Source organism: Phalacrocorax carbo, chromosome 1 (assembly GCF_963921805.1).
Source record: "Phalacrocorax carbo chromosome 1, bPhaCar2.1, whole genome shotgun sequence".
In the NCBI taxonomy this organism is placed as follows: Eukaryota; Metazoa; Chordata; class Aves; order Suliformes; family Phalacrocoracidae; genus Phalacrocorax; species Phalacrocorax carbo.
Window position 1 is genome coordinate 69,396,532 of NC_087513.1, and position 22,941 is coordinate 69,419,472.

At 46.7% G+C, this 22,941-nt stretch overlaps 1 protein-coding gene across 3 annotated transcripts; it reads right to left on the reverse strand.

Annotated features, from left to right (window-relative positions):
• Positions 1–50: 50 nt before the first annotated feature.
• BID (BH3 interacting domain death agonist) lies at positions 51–22,581 on the reverse strand. 3 transcript variants are annotated; one of them, XM_064458685.1, is made up of 7 exons: positions 22,231–22,581; positions 9,174–9,287; positions 7,499–7,567; positions 5,373–5,568; positions 3,942–4,087; positions 2,013–2,216; positions 51–970 (listed from the first exon to the last, which is right to left on the reverse strand). In XM_064458685.1, the coding sequence occupies exons 3-7, from the start codon at positions 7,505–7,507 to the stop codon at positions 959–961; spliced, it is 567 nt and encodes a 188-aa protein (XP_064314755.1). In that variant the 5' UTR covers positions 7,508–7,567; positions 9,174–9,287; positions 22,231–22,581; the 3' UTR covers positions 51–958. The 3 variants fall into 3 exon arrangements, with proteins under 3 accessions (XP_064314755.1, XP_064314765.1, XP_064314773.1); XM_064458695.1 differs by lacking the exon at positions 22,231–22,581 and adding an exon at positions 22,028–22,050; XM_064458703.1 differs by lacking the exon at positions 9,174–9,287.
• Positions 22,582–22,941: the final 360 nt, after the last annotated feature.

Sequence of the window (22,941 nt, forward strand, 5' to 3'; positions counted from 1 at the left end):
AGGAAAGCAGAGAGAACTTGCACAAAAAAACTGACAACACCAGAAAAAAATCCAAGTGGAAATTGAAATTTAAAAGCTGTATTGCCATAAGAACTTACTTTTATTTAAATAACTATGTAAATAGTTCATAAGTTTTAAAACTTCTGAAGCAGCTGAATTACAGGTGAAGCCTTTGCCACACCTTGTTGAACCTGAGATGCAACTGCAACACACTCGTAAGAGATGCCAAGTATTCTTCTTCATCCAAAGCCAATACCTTCATTCTCTTTATAGCAAGATATGCTAAAGCTAAACATACTTCCTCAAGCATATCCAGGTTGTTCCCTGAAAGAATTTGTCCTGTACCTACATCTGACTTTTTCATTACAATTTCTTGATCAGTTTTGTTTTTCAAGCAAGCACATGTTTATGGCAACTGATATTGAAGCATCTTTACTTTATCCTTCACTGGCCAAACAGCCCTGCCTCCCTTCGGTTGTTCCCTCTTGCTGCCAGCTCCCCTCTTAAGACCCGATTTCCCCACACCCCTTGGTGATCTGTGCTGATCAGCCATCCATTCCACAGTCCGAGGCCTTCCTGGGAACAACTGGCATTCAGCCTGGCTCAGCTGCAATACCAGGAACAGGGCAGGGAAGAAAGTAACTAAAGCAAAATACTACGGCTGATGAGGAAAATATACTGAGCAAGCATTTCCCCTTGAGACACAAGCCAGGGTCTGCACAAAGTCTCCTACTGCTAAGAAAGAAAACTATTGTAAAATGAGATGGGGCAAGCACTACTCCTTACAGGTGCTGGCAGAGCTGCTCACACTACTGTCATTGCTGTGCTAGTCTACAAAGCCTACCTAACAAAGCTCTGCCTTCCCTTTCACAGCTGTATCTCAGAAGTCATATCCATACATCAAGAAAGGGAAGAAGTCTTGTGGCATCCATGTTCTCCACACAGAGGGCTGGACAGCTCACTCACGCAGCTACAGGAAGAGAAACAGAACCAGCGTTAGCAGCAGTAGAGCCATGCCCCAGCAGCATGCCTTGTGCCTGCCTGTCTAGAAGGGCCCAGCAGCTCCTGGGCAGAGGCAGCAGTTCTGCACATCCCCAGTGCCACAAACCATGGCTTAGCTCCGCAACCATCACCCCTCAGCCCCCCCTTTTCTGTGCTAACAGCAGGGGGAGCTGGCACCCACAGTACAGGGGAACAGCCCCCAGTGCCCAGATCTGTACCCCCATGAATGCTACTGCACTGGGGCCAGTGCAGGTGGACAACCGTCAGGCCTGACCACTCAAATCTCATTCCTAAGTACCACCTAGTCTTAGCATACATGTGTGCGTGCTCACACCACACCCAGAGCAGGTTTCTTCCTCTCCCCTCCCCTGACAGGTTAGTCACTGAAGCTGGGGCCAAATGCCCTAGCCTCTGATCTGGCCCCGCTGCTAGTTGGTTAGTCTCCCCACCTATGCTGCGGCTCCAACAGAGAACAAGAATGAAACTGCCATTTCCCATTTGACTGTTTCTCATTGTTCTCTGCTGGTGCTGTTTCTCAGGGTTAATTCCTTTCCCTTTCCCATTCTGCCAAGCTCTAGGGAGCCCAGGAAGACCAGAGCAGAGACCTCACACCCAAGGCATTTGGGAAATACAGTCAGAGCTCAGGTCAAGGCTTTCCTTCCCCGAGGGCATGATTAACCTGAGTCTTACCAGCACAGCTCCCTGAAGAGACTGTGGAGAGGAAAGGAGCAATCACACCTTTCCCTGCCCTACAGAATGCACTCTGTTCACTGGCTGCTGTGAGTGGGACAAGCAGAAGCTGTGACACATCCCCCTTAAGCCTCCCTCCCCCAGCACATCAACCTTCAGAGCTCTGCAGGGGCTGGTGTTCCCTTCTGGCCAAATCTCCAGAGCACTACAGGGGAACCAGCAGACCACGGGTGGCTCAGAGCTAGGCCACCTCTCCAGGCACAACCTTGGCCAGCTAAGAGGCTACTGTGACTCCCACTGAGCTGCCTGACAACACTCACCATTCTGATGATGTAGTTGTGGAGCTGCTGACTGATGTAGTTCACAGTGGTGCTGAACACACGCTGTAGAAGGGAGGGCATTGTATTCACAATTTTTTTAGTTAAGACCATTGCTAGCACCAACATGGCCTTCTCCTGTTCCATGCCTGAGGGGATGGCTCGTGCAAGCCCTTCTACTGCCTCCGACATGCGATGAATTATCTCCTGTACGGAAGGAGGAGAGGAATCTCAGTGTGAGTGGGGGGTCTCAGCACTGCCTGCCAGCACTGTGCTGGTAACTGGTGTGCTTGTTCTAACACCTCACAGGATGCTGCTCCCCCTCCTCCCCAGCGCAGCAGCCTGCCTGTTACACACCCTGGATTGGCAATAAGGATGACTATCTCTGAGCTCAGCTGCTGACGCAAGACAAGGAGGAAGGGAGACAACACACATACCACTGGACTATTTAGATAGCACCTTATACACTGGGGGTACAACAGCCCACCTCCTCCCCAGGGTTTGCACCTAGCCTGCCAAGTCCTGAAATGGCACAGGAATCCTGGGGATCCCAGGAAAGAGCAACCCACCTTAAGCACAGTGAAGGCCAGGGGTACGAGCTTAGGTGGGGACTGGCAAGAAGGCAAAGTGAGTTTCTGAGAAAAACCTTCACACAGGCAGGAGCTAGAGATGGTGTCCAAGCACGGAACAAGCACTGCCTTGCTTCCCAAGATCAGTAGAAGATCAGTTTCCCAAAAGGGACAGTATGCATAATGCACACAGTAAGCTACACTTCTAGTGTGAAAAAGCAAGGTCCACCTGGCCAGAAGTTAGGTTTATCTTGGCCTTATTGGCGACTGGAAGGTTAGGCAATAAATTTGAAGGCCTGAAACTTAACTTGGTTGAGAACAAAGACATCAGGAGTGGGGAATGGCCAGACTTCGCTGGAATCAGCCTGTGCAGGTGATAAACCCTAGTAGAAAAAACCCATACCACAAAACCAAAAAAGATTGTTTTTCATTAAAGTCATTAAATCCTGCCTTTCCAGCAAGAAGGTGGGCCCTCAATTCAAAGACAGCATTAGCTTATAGAGCATAGGAAACTTCACCAGAGGCAGAAAAAGGCAAACAAGCCAGAAAGCCACAGTTATCTGAAGATGCCAAAAAGGCTATGTGGAAGCAAACTGTGGCTCTTGATCTAGATGTAGATCCAGTCCTTAAAAAGAAAAACACAACGTATGTCTAACGCAAGGGACCTCACATTCTACTTTCCTCGCAGCGCAGAGATGCATGTTATTTGCTGGGCCAGGGAGTACATTGTATCTATTGGTGGGAGACCGACTGCATCAAAGAGGTGGAGATGCCACCTGGAGAGGCCTTCTCAAGCAGGTCACCCATCCAGGCCAGAGCCCACTGCTAACTCCCAACACTAAACAGTTGGGATCTAAACAGTTACAGCACTAGAAAAGGCTCTCACCGCTTGCTCTCTCTTCAGTGTTCATTAGCAAATGAGCCAAGCTTCTGGCACTGACACTGCTCAAGTTTTACCCGCATGATGAGCGGCAGACATACAGGACTCAAAGTCCAAAGATCTTAAGGAGAAATACTAAGCTTTAACCAGACAGTTGATTTTTCAAAGATAAGCCATCAGGCCAACAAAGTGAGGACAAAATGCCTCTGAAAGTCAGTCCTTTTTCACAGCTACCTTAATTTCACCATCTGTAGAAAGGAGACAAGTCCAAGGAACCCAATATGCAGGGCAACAGCTGCCACAATACACAGCATCACCTCTAATAAATGTTTAGAGGTAAGTGTTTGGGCTGAATTCTAAGGCTGCAATAATTAAGACAGCAAACTAGCAAAGATACAGATGTTGTAAGCTTGCTGCTTCGGTCACAGCAGGAAGGATGCACATTTAAAATGGGAACTGCTAGTCTGGTTGCTTTTTACTCACCTCTCCAGACAGATTCTCATTCAGAAAGTGCTGCACTAGATCATTTACTACGCCTGCTTTGATTTCTCTATCAAACTGGTCTCCAATCACAGTGAGCTGAGCAGCAATGATCCGGACAGCTTCTTCATTTACCTCAGGGCCAAACACTGCCAACACATACAGCAGGATTTAGTTCACAGGCTGTAGGCAGACTAGGTTGGGTGCAGGTAAGCTGACCCATACCATTTTGCCCATCTCCATTACAAACTCCCTCCCACCCAGCCCCAGTGACAGTGCATTCATCACAGCTATACACACTACAACTCCCTTGTGTGCATTTGGCTCATTTACCAGAGACACTGTGCAAATAAGGTTTTTATCTTTAGTTTAAGTAAAGTGCAGCCTCACCCTGCCCAAAAATACTGTATCTCGAACCAAAATTTGTATGGGACTGCTACAGCCAACACTCTGCCTAGAGAGGGGAAGTGAGTGTGCATCATTTTTTCGAGTGACTACTGTCAGGACCTGTCTGAAGCACCATCTAAAATACAGCATCTCATAGAATGATTTGGGTTGGAAGGGACCTTTAAAGGTCATCTAGACCAACCCTGCCCTGCAGTGAGCAGGGACAGCTTCAACTAGATCAGGTTGCTCAGAGCCCCCTCCAACCTGACCTTGAACATTTCCATGGATGGGGCACCTACAGCCTCTCTGGGCAACCAGTATTTCACCACCCTCATAAAAAAGAAATTCTTGTATCTAGTCTGAATCTAGCCTCTTTTAGTTTAAAGCTGTTAGCCTTTGTCCTATCTCCTTTTGGCAAAGCTTCCCATTATTGCTTAGGGCATGAAGCCTATGCAGATTTATGTGAGGGAGGGCCTTTTACTGTAGCAGTTCCTCCTCACTCTGCTGACATTGAGGTCCTACCAGGGTCCCCAGCAGAGTTGGTCCCTGTGACAGCTGACACATCCTGGACAAGGGGCAATACTGATCCCGCAGATGGCTAGTGAAGCAGGAACAGTACCAGAAATTATCTGAGGAACAGTTTCCACCACACTGGTAAAGCAGAAAGGGATTCAGTGACAGAACAAGAGCTGTTCCAAAATCCTAACCCAGGCACCGATACTCCCTGAGCAGCAGTGTGAAGACTAGCATAACTGCTTAATATCACACTCCTTGATGACAGCAGTTGTTAGTACCAGCTTTGTGGCCCTTGTCTGTTGTGCTGCAGACAAAACCCCAGGGTGACGGGTGCTCTGGAAATCCATGGTGAGACAGAAATGCTAAGCACTAGCTGTTTTATCCCAAGCGTTAAAATCCTAACCAACACCACCAATTTCTCTCAATGGAGAAAACATTACTCTTCTGGAACAGACCAGCAGCAAAGGTGGGAAAAGGAGACAGAAAAACACCACCTTCAGAGACATGTAAGATGGAGAAAAGAGCACTCACCTGGCTCACCATTCTGAAAGTGGCCACTCCGATTGCCATCAGTCTGAAGTTCCACCTCATCATCATAGTAGTAGCTGCCTTTCAGGGCAAACCCCTGGCTTTGCAAAGAATGCAGTTGCTCTCTGAACTTGCAGTCAGAAGATACCTCCAAGAAGGCGTACAGCAGCACACACTCTGGCTGGACAGATCCGCTGATCTTAAACATAAAAGTCAGCATTAAGCCCATGCCTAGGAAAAGTCCCATTCAAAAGGTGTACACATATGCCGTTCCAACCCTGAATGTATTTTTCTAGCCTCCTTTGGCCATTCTGAATAGCATTAGCCAGCGAGTCCACAAGACTTCAGCAAATGCATACTAACTCCTGGATATGTACCCACACAGAACTGCCTGATTGTGAATGACAAATAGATGGCTCTACAAGCCACTGGTGGAAGGGTCAGCTCACCTTCTCACATTTCCAGCTGTTGCAGTGATAGAAACCCCGATCAGAGCTCCTCTTTAGGAAGAGATGTGACTAGACACAAACCACCCACTTCCTCCTATTCAGACATCTGTGTTTGGAAGGTTTTTACCCCTGTATTTGGGAACGGGCATTCTACTTCCTGTGCATAACAAAGCCAGCAGCTCCCCATTTAAATGTAATCAGAGCATAGCAGTAGCAAGGTGGGAAACAGAGATAACAGATAGCATAAGCCTGCAAAACCCCCCCCAAGATTGACATTTCTTCTCCCTCTTCAAAGGGATCTCAAATAGCTCCATAACAAACCTCTTCAGCTCCTGTAGAAAGCCAAGCAGCTGCTCACAAGAATAGTGACAGTGAGATGGCAGATCATTTCTGTCTAGTATCTGCACTGGCACATTCACCCCCAGTAAACAGGCACATAGTGCAAGGCAGCACAGAGTGCCCAAGTTTGCCTCATGGACCTCCTCAGCCTGTCAGATTGATGTGAGCAAGATGTCCCACTGCAATGGGGCCTCATAACCAGCTAAGGCCTCTCTACAAAACCAGGAGACTGTCCAATAATTTTAGCTAAGCAGCTGAGAGCAGGATGTTGTATAAGCACAGAAATAAAGTAACAAAAAGAAATCCTTACTCTGGTATGCAGACTGCCTATAAGATTAGAAAATGCTTAGGCTTAATTGTAACTAGGGAGAAGAATCAAGGCTGAAGTAGAATGGTTTGTCTTGCCAACTGCATAGGGAAATCTATATGCAACCATGATGAATCTGATATTCAGGTACCTTTCGGGGAGTGGAACCTTGCAAGGCCACCTCTATCTACATAACCATGTCAGTAATATCACACAGGACCCATATTGCCTAGGCAACAGTAGCAAAATTGGGACAAATGCATAGAGAGTAATTAAGGACTGGTTGCTTACTTGAGAGGAGAGTGGGCAGAGGAAGGGAAGAACAAGGACACCAAAAGGAGAGTCCAGAAATGGAAACAAATGGAACATAAGGTATATGGTCAAAGATCAACACAAGGCACATCTTCCATGATCTGAGCATGGATGTTTACAGACAGCAGTGAAGCTCACCTGGTGACCCAAGATCACTGGGACACCAGTGGCAATCCCCTTGAACAACCCACTGGACTAATCATCAGGTTGATATTCAAAAGGCTTGTGGGAGTGCAAAGCAAAGAGGGTTATAACTGTACCCTAACACTGGGTGGGGTGAGGAGAATGATAGACATTTTAATAGCAGTTTAATGTTGTTAAGATTTAAGCATGATAAATGGTAGTTTCATAATTGTGATTAATGTTGCACAAAATCCAATAAATTGATCACAGTGTGTGCCTCAATTTATTAGTTTCAGTACTTCGCAGCTTAATCAATAAACACTGTATTCTCTTAAATAGCTACAGCTGCAGCTTAAAGGGGGAGTGTCACACTGTGAGGTAACAAGGAAGCAGCTTGCAAATTAAGTTTTTCCATCCACTTTGTCTGTATTCATGATGGAGAGGACCAGTGTTAGGGTCCCTGCAGGAACTCTGAGGAAGATGAGGACACAAGCCAGCCCTTTGTGAGGCTTATCCCCTTTGAGGTACCTCAGAACAAGTGCACAAGGGACCCCCCTAATCACTGTGAACCACTGACTTCAGTCACATTTGCAACTAACCTGTTCCATGATGGATTCAGAGACAGAGCAGCTCTTGTCACCCTCCGCTTCAGACCAGAAGTCCTTGCCCTGTGAAAGGGTGATAAAGAAAAGGGCAAAAGGAAAAAAATTTCCCATAAACCCACATCTTGCAGTAGTGCTCATGGGTGTGACCATGTCCCATAGAAAATGACCTTTCTAGCGATGTATATCCATATTTCTGGAGAGGGCTGCCCATCACACACTGGCATTCATAAAGAGCTGAGAAAACCACAACCATCCCAGCAAGAAGGGCCCTATTCACATGAATGACGGGCATGAAACTACTTCCTGCCACAAATGCGTGGAAGGCAGTGACATAACCTACAAATGGGGCTTTAAAGCCAAGAGGTGGTGCCAAGGAAGGAAGGGATGACCCTTTGTAGTGCCAGAGGCTGGAAAGGAAAGCAGTGTTAGTACAGAGCAGTTCCTGAGTACCGTCTGAGAACAGGTGAGCCACTCAGGTCTGTTTGTACCAGCATATTCTGAAGTGAAACACCCAGCTGACATTGCAACACATCTGCAGGACTTCAGTGCACCTCCCCCCCCTTCCCCATGCAGAGACACATGCATACTCAGGCTTATTTCAACACTTTCCCAGCAAATATCTAGGGCCAGGGAAGGTCAGACCACATGTTAAAGGCTTCGAGTTACATATGCACGACTCCACTAAGCCTCCAGGGAGGCCTGCTAGGAAGAATGGAGAACACAGGACCCAGGTCACAAGCTCCTCTGCCCCCACAGTACATGCTCAGGGCCAACAACCTTCAGCCTGTTTTGTGGCTGGGCAGTGCCCAAGGGAAGAGGCATGCAGGGAGGACAGAGCATAGTGCAAGCAGGTGGCCTCCCTTACCCACCATGAAAGGAGAGCAGGTAAGAGCAGAGAGCTCCCTCCTCAACCAGCCAGGCATAGCTGATGGGTGGGTCAGACCAGCAGCCTAAGTAGTCACATCTGGTACAGGAAGTCCCAGAGCAAGAAAGGTGAGAGCTGCAGAGCAAGTGCCAGTAACACAGGACTACCTATCAAATGCCAGGGCAGGGAGGATAGGAATCCTGTTTGTGAACCTTGTGTTTGCTGCCTTAGATGCAACAGTCCCACAACTGCACACAGAAGTCTCTGGTGCAAGCTGGCTTCATTCAACTCGTGATGAACAGGGCCTGGCTGAAAGTGGCCACTAGCTTCCCACCAGGCCTTCCTCTCCCAGGAAGATAACCTCACTCCTGCACAGGTACCTTCTGACCAAAAATGGGGTGAAAGCACCAAGGAGCCCAAAGAGGCTGCCTACTAACCAAAGACCTGGGCTAGTAATGAATGATCTTATTTCATAGCAACAACCCCTCACACTGTTTTAAATAACTAGGTGTGCTTGCAGAAAAGAGGAAGGAAGCAAAAATGAATTCAAACTCTTAGAAAAGCCACAGTATTAACTTCAAAAGACCATGAATTTCCCAACTTTTCACAGGCTCTTAGAAGTCCAAGACCAAAACACAATCTCAGATATGTCTAAAACACACAACAGCCCACAGGCAGCCTCTTAACCATGAGGTTTTTCATTTGGTTGTTACATCAGACTAATAGCTTCCTAAAACTCAGTCTTAGCCTTTGCTGCTTTGCATTTTTCTCTATTCCATTCGAATCCCTATTGCTGCTACTCACCTCTACACTGAAGAGTGTGCTGGCTGGGGAGAACGCAGTCCTCTGTCCTTTTCTTTGGGACTTAACAGGGCTCTGAAACACGTCAGGGTGACCCTTCCCTGAGGCTTGACTTTGCTGGAAGAGAGACAGATTTTGATACAGGATACAGAATTTGAGACAGAATCCCTGAGATTAAGAGGAAAGTGGGGATTTAGCATTAAGTCTGTGTGGCAGGACCTTGGCTTTGTGCAAGCTCCCTCAGGAGTTCTCTATATCAGGACATTTCTGTAGGCGGGGCAAAGCCTCAACTTGCCCATATTTTGGCTTTATATATAACATTTACTTTCAATTCAAAGTAATTCAGCCCAAACCCAAGGTGTTCACATTACAACTAGTAAACAGTTTGTATCAGAGGATATAAACTCCTGCCGAGTTAAACACCACTGCCTGAACCATCACAACTTAGACCACAGGAAGCCTGAAGTAGTATTGAGCCTCTGCTACCCATACCCCATTTGCCTTGAAGCTCACATTCAACACAGCAACCTTCTGGGGCTCTACCAATATTGCCATCCCCACCCAGCTCTAGCCTGTGCCAAAAGCTTCATGTGGGACCACAGCATTTACCCTATAGCTGGTGAGATTAACCCATACTGGCTAATTTGGGCTGGGAATAGCCAGCTGACTTCACAACACAAGAACAGGCTGAACAAGTCTCCCTGTCTTTCAAGGTGCAGGAAGTTGCACTCCCTCCATTCACACCACACTACATACAGAGGGGCAGATGTTCTCCTGCAGTTCTGGCAGAAGTGATTAACACAAGCCGCTACAGCTGCAAGTTGCACACAAGTCACCAGATGTTCGTGTGAAACTAGCTCAGTAGCACCAAAGAGTTTCTCACACACAAAAGCTTCACAGCAAAGCCTCTTCCACCCAAACCTAGCCAGCTGTGCTAGGATGACCAGCTACTTCCTGATAGATAAGTATTCCACTAAATTGCTGGAGGGCATGTTGAACAGTCAGGTGGCAATAAACAGACTAAAAACATCAGTCTGTAGAGGGACCAATGTAATCTTTCTTACAGCAAGAGGATGGAACAGAAATAGAAGTCGAGACACTTCCTTGTGGGGTTTGCCACCTGCCACATCTTTCCAAGGAAAGCTCAGAATGCAGCTTTAAAACATAGACTCCACAGATGTTTCTCACGCTATTTCACACTGCCAAGAAACATATTTGGTTCAGTCCAAACACTCATGAAAGAGGCAACCAAAGAGAAATGCACTCCTGTCTTTTCCCACTCCCTGCTTTAAGAAGAGGTGGCACAGACCACTCCAGTCCAGGAAGGAAGAGAGGCACACTGCCCCATTCCCAAAGCAGAAAATACAAGTCAAACAAAAAGATCCAGATTTATTCTGGGCATGCCCATACAGCTAGGCCCAGAAAAGCAAGGCATAGCAGCTTGGCACAGGGCTCTGCAAGTGCATTATCCACACCAGCTTCCTACAGTGGCTAGCAACTGTAAGAGGAGCTTGAGCCTGTATGCCTGTGCACATTCATCATTTCATCAATTCCTGGAAACGTGCAGGAAAGGTGCTTGTCCACATCTTTACAGACTCAGTGTTTTGAAAGCACTTATGCTTTTCAAGAGGCAGAAGCTTGTACACTGGTCATAGCAGAAAGGTTCTCCCTGGGTGCCCTGCACAGGTAAAACACCTGGACAAGAACCTCAATGCAGACAAAGGGGCTGAGGCGCCCCTGTCCTGCCAGGGTACCTGCTGCACCCAGAGATGTTCATGGGAAGAAACCTACAATACACAGGGGTCCTTCCCACCTCCTTCCCCTCAGGAGATTGTCTCAGCTTTATGTAAAGTTAGACACTCCTCAGAGCAAGTCCACAAAAATAGAGACATTTGAAAAGTCACCCATCACAGTTGCAAATTGCAAGCTTGTCCACTCCTGCACAAGAGCAGAAATGAGAACTGCCAGAAAGGCAAAAAAGGAAACACCCACCACACTCTAAAGTACTTATATGGTAAAAAGTTAAGATAAGGAGGCTTGAAGATAATTATTTCATGAACTGAATTCCCCAAATCAAAGAATCACCACCCAGGCAGTGAAAGTCCCTGAGGGGTTCCAGCCCTCAGCTAACAAAAGTTCTGCTTGGGTGGTCAAAACACCTGAAAACAGGAAAAAGGATTTTTCACACCACAAAATGGCTCCCTACTACTACCACACAGGGCTAATTTTTTGGTAAGTAATTCCAGAAACCTCAGGTTCTAGATAATTACTTCAAAGCAACACAAGACATTGGGATAGTCAAAGTTCCTCCTGAGAAGTCAAACTCCTTAATGGAATCTCAAAAAACTGGACCCCTAAAGAGCAAAACCCACACAGTCAAGTGTAATGTTGATGCCAAATGGAATTTTTAATCATTAAGACTTTGGAATGCTGCTAGTTTTAGATTCAGATTAAGACATTTTCTGGTGAATGGAAGAAGTTACTTTGTATTGGGTATAAAAACTTTTAATTAGAGAATGAGAAAAGATGGAAACAAAGGCTACAAACACCATCTGCATTCAGATTCAGAGTAAAACTAAATCATTTGCTAAGGCTACTTCAGGGCTGCTGAAAGTTTTGGAATGATTTTTATGGAGTATGACTTTAAATTGAAATACCAATTAGTTTTAATACATTATTCCTTTACATACTTTCAATTTATTCATTAGACAAGCAAGCTTCATGCGTAACAACTGCCTCTGAGAAACTGCTAGATGCTTTGAAGTATTCAATATGACAACAACCAGGTTTTTAGATCAGTTCTTACCATCTTCTCTAGAAAAAGAAATGGAAGGGTATTTTAAACACAAGTTTAGGACCCTTAAATCAGCTCTGAAGAGCCAGTGTGGGGCACATCCACTCCAACTCATTGTGTTGGGATGCAGGACTGTGGAGAGGCCTATGTTAAGTAAACGAATTACAGTCAGAGAGCACACCTACTAGCTGCTTGTCAGCACAGAACAGACCTCATCACACTCACACACATGCCAGTTTTCACAAGAGAATTCTGTGGGTGCTTCTCCCAAAGCAAGTCTGCAAGGCGATCGTGACTCTTTAGACAGGGCTAAACACATCTTGAGGGACAGTACATACTGCTTTCCTCAAGCAACGCAGGTCCTTCAGGTCTGCTGTCCCATCTTCTGTTTCTTCCTCTCATCCCCAAGTTGTATTAGCCTTTCAATCTTACAAGAGACTCAGATAAGCTGTCCCCAGCTGCAACCCACCAGTGAGGGGTGGCAACACTAGAGGCAGCAATGGCCATAGTTGTGCTCGAGAGAGATCAGTTTAGGTCCTCCTTGCCATACCATTGCCACACACTACATATTTCAAGAGCAAACACTGCAAGCATACATTTTATCTTCCCAGGTGGGGAGCTACACATAGAAACAGTATAGCTGCAAATCATACAAGGTTTCACCCACTCTAAAACCAGTGTGGGGTTCTGTGTACCTCCAGGCACTGCAAGCATGTTATCAGCAGCACCCCACATGGCAGCAAGAATCAGCCTGTAGCTGGTTACCTGTTATGAGGCACTCTCAAGGCTGCCATAAACACGACTAGGTCCCAGAAACCCTATACAGCAACAGTGCTAAGACACCCTATAAATCAGTTTTCATTCCTTTTTCACTTTTGTTACTTCAAGACAGCTCAGAAAAGAATCCACCCACGAGTAATGCCTCTGCTTACCACTGCCTTTCCTCAGATCCTTCACCTCTCCTCACAGCTCAGCCTGTGAGTTACTATTCTCAGCTGAATCAGACACTGTCTCATTATGAAAACTTACACTTTCTAGCAGCAAAGCCACACGCCTGTAGGACTGACTCCTTTAAAAACTTGTCTGGATTCCAAGACGTGTCCCATACCATCACCTGGATAGACACACTATCAGTCACGGGACCTGTTGTGTGAGTTGTCAAGATACTTTGTGTCTCACATTTGAGTTAGGAGAGCAGAAACTGCAACAAAGCATCAGTCATTGACACGGAAAAAACTTTCCACCTGTGCACTGCTTTCTCTGCCGGTCAGCTGAAAGATAAGAATTTTATTTTTGGCAGTCAGGGTGGCATCATTACTGGAAGAAATGATACAGTACCTATTTGTCCCTTCCTGGACCTGGTGGCTCTTACCTGTCTCGTAGGCAAACATTTCATTGTTAAGCTCTTTACAGAAGAAGGCATCACATTACAGGTAGGGAAACTGAGGCACTTTATGTTGATTTAAAATGTGAGTGCACATCTCAAGCCATAACCACTCAATTTCACTGTCTTTCTGAAAACTTGCCACAGGCAGAACTGCTTTACATAACCAGCCATTACTGGAAAGTGAAGAGAAATAGTGCTACAGACTTACGAGGTTCCTTATTTGAGAATATTCTAAGCTGTGCCAGACTGCTGTCTGTAGCACTTCGTCAGCTTAAGCAAACCCCACATCATACAGCCCAAAGTCCATAAAGGAATCCCCATCACCCTGCCACATTCAATTTCTAGCCCATAAACCCAAAAGGAACTGAACAGCCCAGCTAGCAGCAGATACCAGAGCTTTTCCTCATATTTCTCTAGCTATGGAAGAAGCCTGACTACTCCCACAGCAGCTGTACATACACTTTAGACTTTGCAAGGAGAGAGAAAACCAACAGCAAAAGGGAAGATAACTTGTTGATCTGCAAAACACTGCAGAGATGAATAAATAGGAAGTTATCATAACCACAGAAAACCTGTTTCCATCACTATTATGCCTGCAAAGGATATGCCAGCCTGTAACAGTGCTTAGAAGGCCCCAAGATTTTGCCTCATCCGAGACCCACTGTTCTCCTAAAGTAGAATTTGATTTACACTTTGGAAAGAAAAGCAGGGTGGTGGGGAAACAGAGACATTGCAATATCCTAGCCAGGTGAAGGATGGGCTGAACAAACCCCTTTACGCATTTACAGACATGCTACTGTGAAACCAGAGTGATGGTTTGGTACCACCTGATTAATACCAAAGCTATAGGCTTGGAGTTTCTCAGGACTTTCCCCACTATCAGGACCAGAGCATCCAAACTACAGGCATAATCCATGCATTTGTCTCCAAGGGAGGAGGCATCAATAGCTTCATTTTGGAAGTGGCAAAACTGACAAGTCATAGGCAGAATACTTTGAGATACCAGCAGGTCTGTGGCCCAGCACTGGACAGACCTCATCCTCCAGTCACTTGTGATTTACTTGCTAGGTTTTTAGGAAAGATACCCTGCTGTCAGGAACCAATAGATTGCTTAGGTCTACCCCTCCCTGCTACTCTCAAGCATGACCACTGACTGCTTGAGGCTGTCAGCTTTTGTTTCTCTTCCTTTCAGCTTCGGATTGCATCTGCCTTCAAGCTGTGAATAATGCCACTCCATCAATGACAAAAAAGCAGTTAGCTCATAACACCTCTGATGGAAAAATACATTGAACCATGCTGAATACTTCCTGCTCCTAACAGTTTCAGTGTATAATTACTTCCAGTATTCAGTGGCACTGAAATTAAATGGAACAAGGACCCAACACCAATGAATACTTGTCTGACTACCTCTTTAGTTGGGGCATCTTTACCTTCGCTTAAAGCATAAAGATGCCTTAGTACATAAAGACTGAACATCTCAGCCTGTACACGAAGTACTCTCAGCTGTGTATTTTGACTTAAAATTACATTGCACAGTTTGACAGAGCTTTATTTTCCTTTTTGAAAGAAAAAACTTTATTAGAGATAATTCTAAAAAGATTTTGATTGGCCTTTTTATTAGAGATTTATTTCAGCTCCAAGGTCTGCTGCTGTTTCACATTATTTTTTTTATGAAAACACAAAGTGTAGCAGTCTTCCAATTATCACGGCAGTACTTCGACTTTTTAGAAAGAAAAACATTCAACTTCCTCATCAACCTTTATTTTCATTTGGCCCCAGATGCTGTTGCCCAGCCCCTAGGCAGCACATCAATGACTAGTAACACTGCCATATTACTGATTCTCAAAAAAATTTGTAGGCAGGAACTTTTGATTGCTGTGGTTTCTATATCAGATCAGTGATGGAGACAGCATGATGTCACTGTTCAGTATTCTTCAGAAGCAGCCTACAGATGCAGCTGGGCTGACACTGAGTCAGTAGAAAAGCTGCAGCTCAAACTGCCCCCAGGCTTGGAGCTGGGATTTGGATTTAGCTAACTAGAGCTGGACCCAAACAGAGTTTGCATATCTCCATATTTTGGGCACATCCACACCTAAGAGGAAGGGGCAAGAGTCAGATCTTGACTGCCACAGTGCAGGTGTTTTTTTGGATCTGGGACTGAGCTTAGTACTTCCCCTCTGGTGCTGAGCAAAGTAACTCCATGAATTTCACCTCCTCATAAATATTAAGAAAATATTTCTACCTTTTCTAAGGACCTGGCAGGAGGAAGCAGAGCAAACCCTGATGAAGAGGTACTATCACCCTCAAGACTGCTAGTCTTTACAGGATTAGCTTTGTGCTCAAGTCCAACTGTATCAGCCCAACAGCTCCAGCACAACCCTGCAGTAATATGACAGGGCACATTCAAGCTGTTCTTGCTGTTCACCACTTGGAAATGACTGGAAAACAGGAAAGACTGAGGAATCACAGTTGCAGCCTTTTGACATTATAAAGGAAGGACAAACAGACTGACAGCAGGGAGCTCCTCAGTAATGTTGATAAGCAGTGAGCACTGGTACAGACTCAAGCTATCACTGGTGGTGGGCAGGTGACAGTGTCAAGTGAGAAATGCAAGGCTTCCTTCCAGATTTAGGAGATGCCCCTGATGGGGCATCAGCCCTGGACACTTGCACTCCAGCATGCTTTTACAGTTGAGCAGCAAAGTGCTCAGTCCCTGGAGTCGAGAGCACAGTCCCTTTTATCACTTGACCTCTGACAGATGCAGGTGCCACTTGGACAGGCTCTGACAAGAATTGCCAACCAAAATGCCTCAGAAAGTGGGAGTGGATGCAATAACTGTCATGCCACCTAGAGGACAAGACTATCCTCCTTATTTTAGTTTTAAACACATACTACTGTTATGTGCCAGCATGACCAGATCATCCATCAAGAAATCAGGAATGCCAGTTCATATTGCAACTTAAGATGCATTTCACAGCTGATGTCAACAGTAGACAGGAATGTAAATCTGTCTCTTTGCCTGACAAGTTAGGCAAGCAAAGAAGGAAATTAATAATTTAAAAAACCAAAAGGATAGCTGTAGGGACACAGGCAGCCACTAGCAGTGGTGCTCTCCCTGCCTTTGGTTACCTTTGGACCATATGACTAGACAAGAACTCCTAAGTACCAGGAATATCTATAGGTTCTGGTTTTTTTCTAGAAAGTAACACAAAGATGCTCACAATGGGATAAGTTTAAATACTGAATCAGCATGGGTCATTTGAGACTACATGTCTAAGGAACAATACATTGTAAGAGAATCTGATCAAAGCCCCCTGCTTAGTTAAAACAAGTATGCTGATGCAACAGCCAGGAGGGAGCTCATGGAGCTACTAAGCAATAGCTCAGAGTACAGGACAATTTACTTTCAAGAGGATTTTTATAGACCAGATGGTATTCCCCAGAACAGTTTAAGTGGAGCCTGTTCACCTTCTCAGACTGGGAACATTCACTCTACAGAAAAGACAAAGCAGTTATGGAGAAAGGAGTACAGAGACAAATCTTCACAATAGCATGCTTATCTGCTCTGAAAGCATACACAGCCCTATTTGACAGCTTCTCCAAAACATGAAAATAATTTTAAATGGGCTTCCTTCTTAAACATCATGTGTATAATAGCTGTAACACCTCTTACATTCCTTACTTTAGGAAACAATCATGTACCAGTACAGACAGCCAAAGCGACAAAATCCACAGAAAAGCCTAACACTGGTCCTTTGAGTACACTGAACACATCGAACCTTAGAATTCTTTCCCTTTGCATTGTATTTCATCCCCCTTTTCCCACCACAATAATGAAACTGATAAAGGCAATGAAAAAAATCAGAATCATCTTGAAGGAATGTAAGAGCCCAGATATCCTCAAGAGCCTCAAAGAGGAAGTTGCACATCAAACCAGGCAGCCAAAAATGATCAGGGCTACAAATGCTGTTCTGAGTTACCGTCAAAGCCTTTTGACAGCAGCACCTCATTAAGGTGTGAGACTAAAAGCAAGCTTCATCTCTTTTAAACACCTTTCACACAATGATACACAGCTAAGAAAATAACCCTCTTTCAAAGAAACACTGCAGGAGCCATTTGGAAGCGTGACTGCAGACAGTTCCCTCCAGGAGCACAGGTTTTCCGTGCTGAGGCTAACCTATGCAGTTATACAACATGCCTCAGCTCACTGCATCAATCTTCCACTCAACAATGCTTTGGGCTCTCTAGCTGTAGGTCTAAAAGCATGGTAAAAATCTGTGTTGATTTGACAAGGAGAGAACACATGACCGTGCATGAAATAATGCAAACCATTTTACTTTCAGTTTTAGCTTAGGAGGAAACACAGATTAATGCTGAAAGTAGGAAGTGAATATAAAACCAAAAATACAGCAACTAGCTGATCTAAGTAGATTTCTTTTGTATAGCTATGAATCTAAGGGTGTAATAACAATTACACCGAACTACCAGGAGTTACACTGATCAATGAACATATTTTCTCCTTTAAAGGAGATGAAAGAAATAGCCCAATACATTAGAGATACCTGGGCATTGCCCATTCACTGTAAACCGCAGGAATACTAGGAACTGATCAAAGGTCAGTGTTTTAACCAGAAAATAAAACAGGTCATGGACACTTAAAAATTCAACATCCATGTGTGCAATGATTGCACACAGTCCAGTTCCCCTGCTCATACCTTCAGGAAAGCTGAATAAAAGCTCTGAGATTTTAAAGGACAGTGATGAGCAAAATACTGGGGTAGGAGTAGCTTAAAGCCACAACAACACTGTCCTCTCCTGTCAGAGCATTTAAGGATGTATTGAGGTGTACTGCCCTTTCCTCATCTTCACCAGCAAAAACAGTCCAACCAGAGCCCACCCTGGCCCAGAAGCACTCTGTCACCTCCATGCAAAAAGATAGGAAAACCAGCACACTGGATCAAGAACAGAAGTCCCCAAATGCCTGAGGCAGTTCTAACAATGCTGCAAGCCATGGCGCTACTGAAGGGGATAGGATTGAAGGGTTAAGATGGGACTGAAGGGTTCTTAAGAGCAGCTGTTGCAAAAAAGGGTAAGGAAGAGACCTCAACACACCACTATGCTCTACACTTGAGCAATTGCTTCAAAAATTGTACAGAAAGCAATGTGTGCCATCTCATCCAGGTATAAGGAGGTGCCCAATGCACATCACTGGCAACTATAGGGTCCTGTCCACTTAGCAGTATAGCTGAGATAACAGCAAGATGTCAGGACATCATTCACTACAGACATCTGACACAAATCAAGGCAATCATAGAAGCTTAACAGATTGCTTTCAAACACAAAGAATGAGACTGGTTACTCTGCATGACTCATAACATTTTTTACATTTTACCTCTCCTTTCCCTATCCTCAAAAAAAAAAAGCAGACTTGTAAAATATCTGGGGAAGGGACCAGCTATACACATTCTGTAATCATTACTGATGAGTTTTAATTACAGCTGAACCCAGCCCCCTGTAACCCCAAGATAAACCATCCAAGACTAACAGAGTACCAGACTTCATGTAGGAGTTTTGCACCTTTGACCAAACCGTGAGTTCAGCTCCCCAATTAGAAATATTTGCATGTATTTGGCTTTGCACAACACAGATATGAAGATAATTCCAGCCCCAAATACTTTGTAACCTTACAGACAGAAAGCCACACCATGCTAACAGAAAACCAGAGGAAGGCACTTTGCAAAGAAATATCAGATTCTATGGTAAATTCTGCTCTTTTACTACTTCAGGTGGAAGATAACTGGTGGAAATGAAGCTTGCTCATCTGCACACAATTCCCTTCAGCAGAGAACCATAGACCAGGCAAATTCCCCTACCCCCCACTGCCTGTTAGCTCACACCCAGTGGCCACAGAAGCTGCTTTATCAAGGAGCCAACACCTCATAGCTGCTCCTCCACAGTTACACCAGTCTTTGCAACGAGCATACAAACCTCTTAGCACTTACTAGGTCCCTACTCCCCCATTCGATGTGACATAAGGGAAGCAATAGCTGTAAGTGCCAAGCCACTCCAGGAAGGTCTCCAAAGGTGGCAGTCACTAGATTTATGTGCCTGCCTGCTTCCAAATTAAACAGTTTCATTCTATTACAGAAAAAAAAAACCATCTGATCTGCCAGCTCCTTAGACTCCTGCCAAGTGTGGGTTACTCCTGTCATCCTGTTACACAGGAAAAAACAATACATGGAAACAACATGGCATAACTGACCACAGGTGAGAGTGCTCAGTAAATACACACACTAGCCTTCCCTAATTACACATCACAACTCTTACTGTTTTGGGTGCTAAGAGGAATCAAAGCCACACTAAGCATCTTTACAAGGTCCTCATAATATCCAAAGGTATAGAGTCCTGGTGCTGGGTACAGGTACACCTGATTCCCAAGAGCAGAGACTCCAGGCTTGCAGAGGCAGCACTGGTGGAGTGTAGTACACAGTTCTGCTGACAGTGCATAGTGAGAAACCAAGCTGAACTCAGTCTTGTCTGTGCTAGTGCCAGCTGGCTGAATCTGCTTGTAAGAAACTGGGAGGGTGGGAACCCAGCAAAACCACCTAACCAAAAACCAGTCTTATTTTCCCTTCCTAAATTCAGCAGATGTCACCAAATGCCAACAAGAAAAAGCAAGCCAGATAGGAAGGAGAGATTTTCCCAAAAACCTTTCTTAGTACAGGGCAGCCTATCCAGAAAACTTATAATCAGATGTTGCACTCTGCACATACACAACAGAAGCTTTTTGCCTTGACTGGTCCCTAAACCCTGCCAGTCAGTTGCTTGTAACAACAGACAAGAGACCTGGAGGAGAGGACAGGAAAATGAGAAGAGATAGGTTGCAGAAATTCAAGCAAATAACAAAGTACTAGAACAGTTTTTGTACAATGCACTCCCCCAGTGCTTTGGTGTAACACCAATGGTACAGAGGGGATCACAAGGAGTAGGCGTCACAAAACTTTACCCTAAAGACAACTTTGAAGAGTGTTAAACTCGTTATGTAAAGAAGTTGCCAAGGTGAGAAAAAATGCACAAAACCCCCCTTTTTAATTAATACCTTTTAAGATGTTATAATTCCACAGGCAGGTAAAAACAGAGTTTCAGTCTGATTCGTGAAGAAAAAGTTACAACAGAAGACCAATCAGTTTTGCCCACAAGCGGGCTTTTGCAAAAAGTCCTTTATGACAAGACCAAGCCAAAACAAAAACCTTAAAAATAATTTCCTGTTGGGGAACCACCTTGCTCTCTCCTCCACCAAACTTTTTAACTATTTTGAAAAGATTAAAAAACCAAGTACCGTATAACAAGATTTTTGGCCCAGATACCCCAAGAAACCTCAATAAGGGTTGCCAACCTCTCCCAAAATAAGCACGGACTTTCTGGACTAAGACTTCAGTATTTTAAATCAGAAGCCCTGTACCTTGGGTTTTTTTTTAGTTAAAGCTAAAAAACATTGTGCTTTAAAAGACAATAACACCCCCCAAACTCAGCAGCTTCAGAGCCACCATCATTGCGAGGCAGAGACCATCACCTGCATTAAAGAAACTTTTCTAAGGAACAGGACCTGCTCACTCCATTCCTTTCCACTTTGCACACCACCCAGCTTCCTGCTCCAGCCTTTAGACAGTCACCCTAACTTGAACATTGTCTTTGGGTCACAGGAACACGAGCGCTGCTCACGTGAAGCAAAGAGGCAACCAAGGCGCTCACCACCTTAACAGGGAGCCGCAGACACCTACAGCTCTGTGGAAGGTAAGGAGACTGGAGAAAGGCACACACTGAAGTGACTCAGCAGTATCAATCACCAGGTTTTCCTACAAATTACAGCACTATTAATATGAAATCTTTTCTTGTCTTTCCTTCTCACTGTTGCTGCAACTCCCACATCCCTCTGTTGCTGGAAAGCTGAGGCAAGCACAGGTCCCTCTGGAGTCGATGCTACAGGATTAACTCCTCACTCTCCCCTGCCCAGCAGACATCCCTCCAGTCTGAAGACTCTCACCAGAGATAGGGGGTGAAACGTTGGCCTTTACCAAGGAGAACAAGGCAAGAGAGAGCTTTTTCTTTTATGGTTTATGAGATACTACCTAAGTGGAAGCGAGGACGGTCTGCAACAGAAACAGAGAAAAAGGGGCGGACCGTGACTTGATTACGGCCGGTGCAAGAGGACACGGGCCACAGCAAGCAGCACAGCGGAGGCTCCATCACAACAAGGGAGAGCAGCGTGGTTGGAGGAGCGGGACAGCGACCAGCGGCACCCCGGGACAGGGTTATCCAGAGGTGGAGAGCGCAGGAAACAAAGTAAAAGAAAAAAACAACCGAACCGCTAAGAGCGAGGCTGGGTCCAGCAGGGAAAGAGGAAACGGGGCAACAGCAGGGAGGCGCAAGGTCTTCCAGCATCAGTCACAGAAAGTAGCAACCCCCACAGCCCTCCTCAGGGTCACCGACCGGTCACTTCAGCCACATACAGACTGAAAGGTTGCGACAAGCAACCGGTAAGTCGGGCTCCGGGGCTCCCCGAGGCGGCCCCGCCACCCGCCCAGCTCCCCGCCACCCCCGCCCGGGCCGGGGGCCGCACGGCACCCACGTCTGAGGCGGGGGGAGACGGTGGGCCCGGGCCGCCGCAACGCTCACCCCGCCGGCTTCCCGCCCTGCCCTCTCCCGAGCACAGGCGGGCTGGCAGCGGCGCTCGCAGCGCCGAGGTCCCTCCCTTCACCCCGCGGGAACAGCCGCGGAGCCCTTCTCGGAGCGCCGTGTGCCCGCCGAGTGGCGGCAGGATGAGAACGACGACGAGGAGAGGGAGCCGGGCCGCTCCCGCCGCCCCGCGCGGTACTCACCCGTGAGGAGCGGGCCCCGGCGGCGCAGCACCTTCCCGCTTCCCCCCTCGCCTCCCGCTATTTGACGGTACGGGCGGGGTCCCGCCCTCGGCGGGGCGGGGCCGGCGGGAAAACGCGGCACGCGCCGCCCGGGAGCCGAGGGGGCCAGTGGCCGGCGCGGCGCAACGTAACTGAACGGCTCGCGGCCAACGGCCGCAGGGTGATCGGCCTGCGCGCAGCGGCTCGTGGTGGGGCGTGGGGCGCTGCCTCCCCCCTCCCCAGCCCTGTACGGGGTGGGGCTGGAAGAAGGAGGAGGAGGAGGAGGAGGTGGAGGTGAGGCGGTGAGGAGGAGGGCTGCGCCCGCCGCCGAAGGCGGTTGCCGGCGGGGCGGGGCGGGGCGGGGCGGGGCGGGGCGGGGCGGGGCGGGGCGGCGCGCAGGAGGAGGGAGGGCAGTGTCGGGCTGCCCCCGTCAGAGCGAGCCGCGTCCGGTGCCGGGGGTTCCCCGAGCCGAGCTCACCGCCCCGCGGCGCCGCCTCCTCCGGAGGTACCTCGGCCTGGGGGTAAAGCGGTGCCGGCCTTCGGGCTCGGCTGCGGGCGGGATCGTCCTGGCTGGAGCTCAGGCGGGCCCCGACCACGTGCTTCGTGGCCTCAATCCCCCTCATGTCGCATTCATAACCACTAACATGCCATCTAAATAAATTTAACTTTTAATTTAACAGAGTTTTATGGGTT

Bases quoted from the DNA above. Each gene is read 5' to 3' on its own strand.
- BID (XM_064458703.1), bottom strand. The intron at 4,088-5,372 runs GTGAGTGCTCTT...ATGTGTTGGCAG, and splicing joins CTTTCAGAATGGTGAGCCAG to TGTTTGGCCCTGAGGTAAAT. The intron at 2,217-3,941 runs GTGAGTAAAAAG...CCTTCCGTACAG, and splicing joins ATGAGAATCTGTCTGGAGAG to GAGATAATTCATCGCATGTC.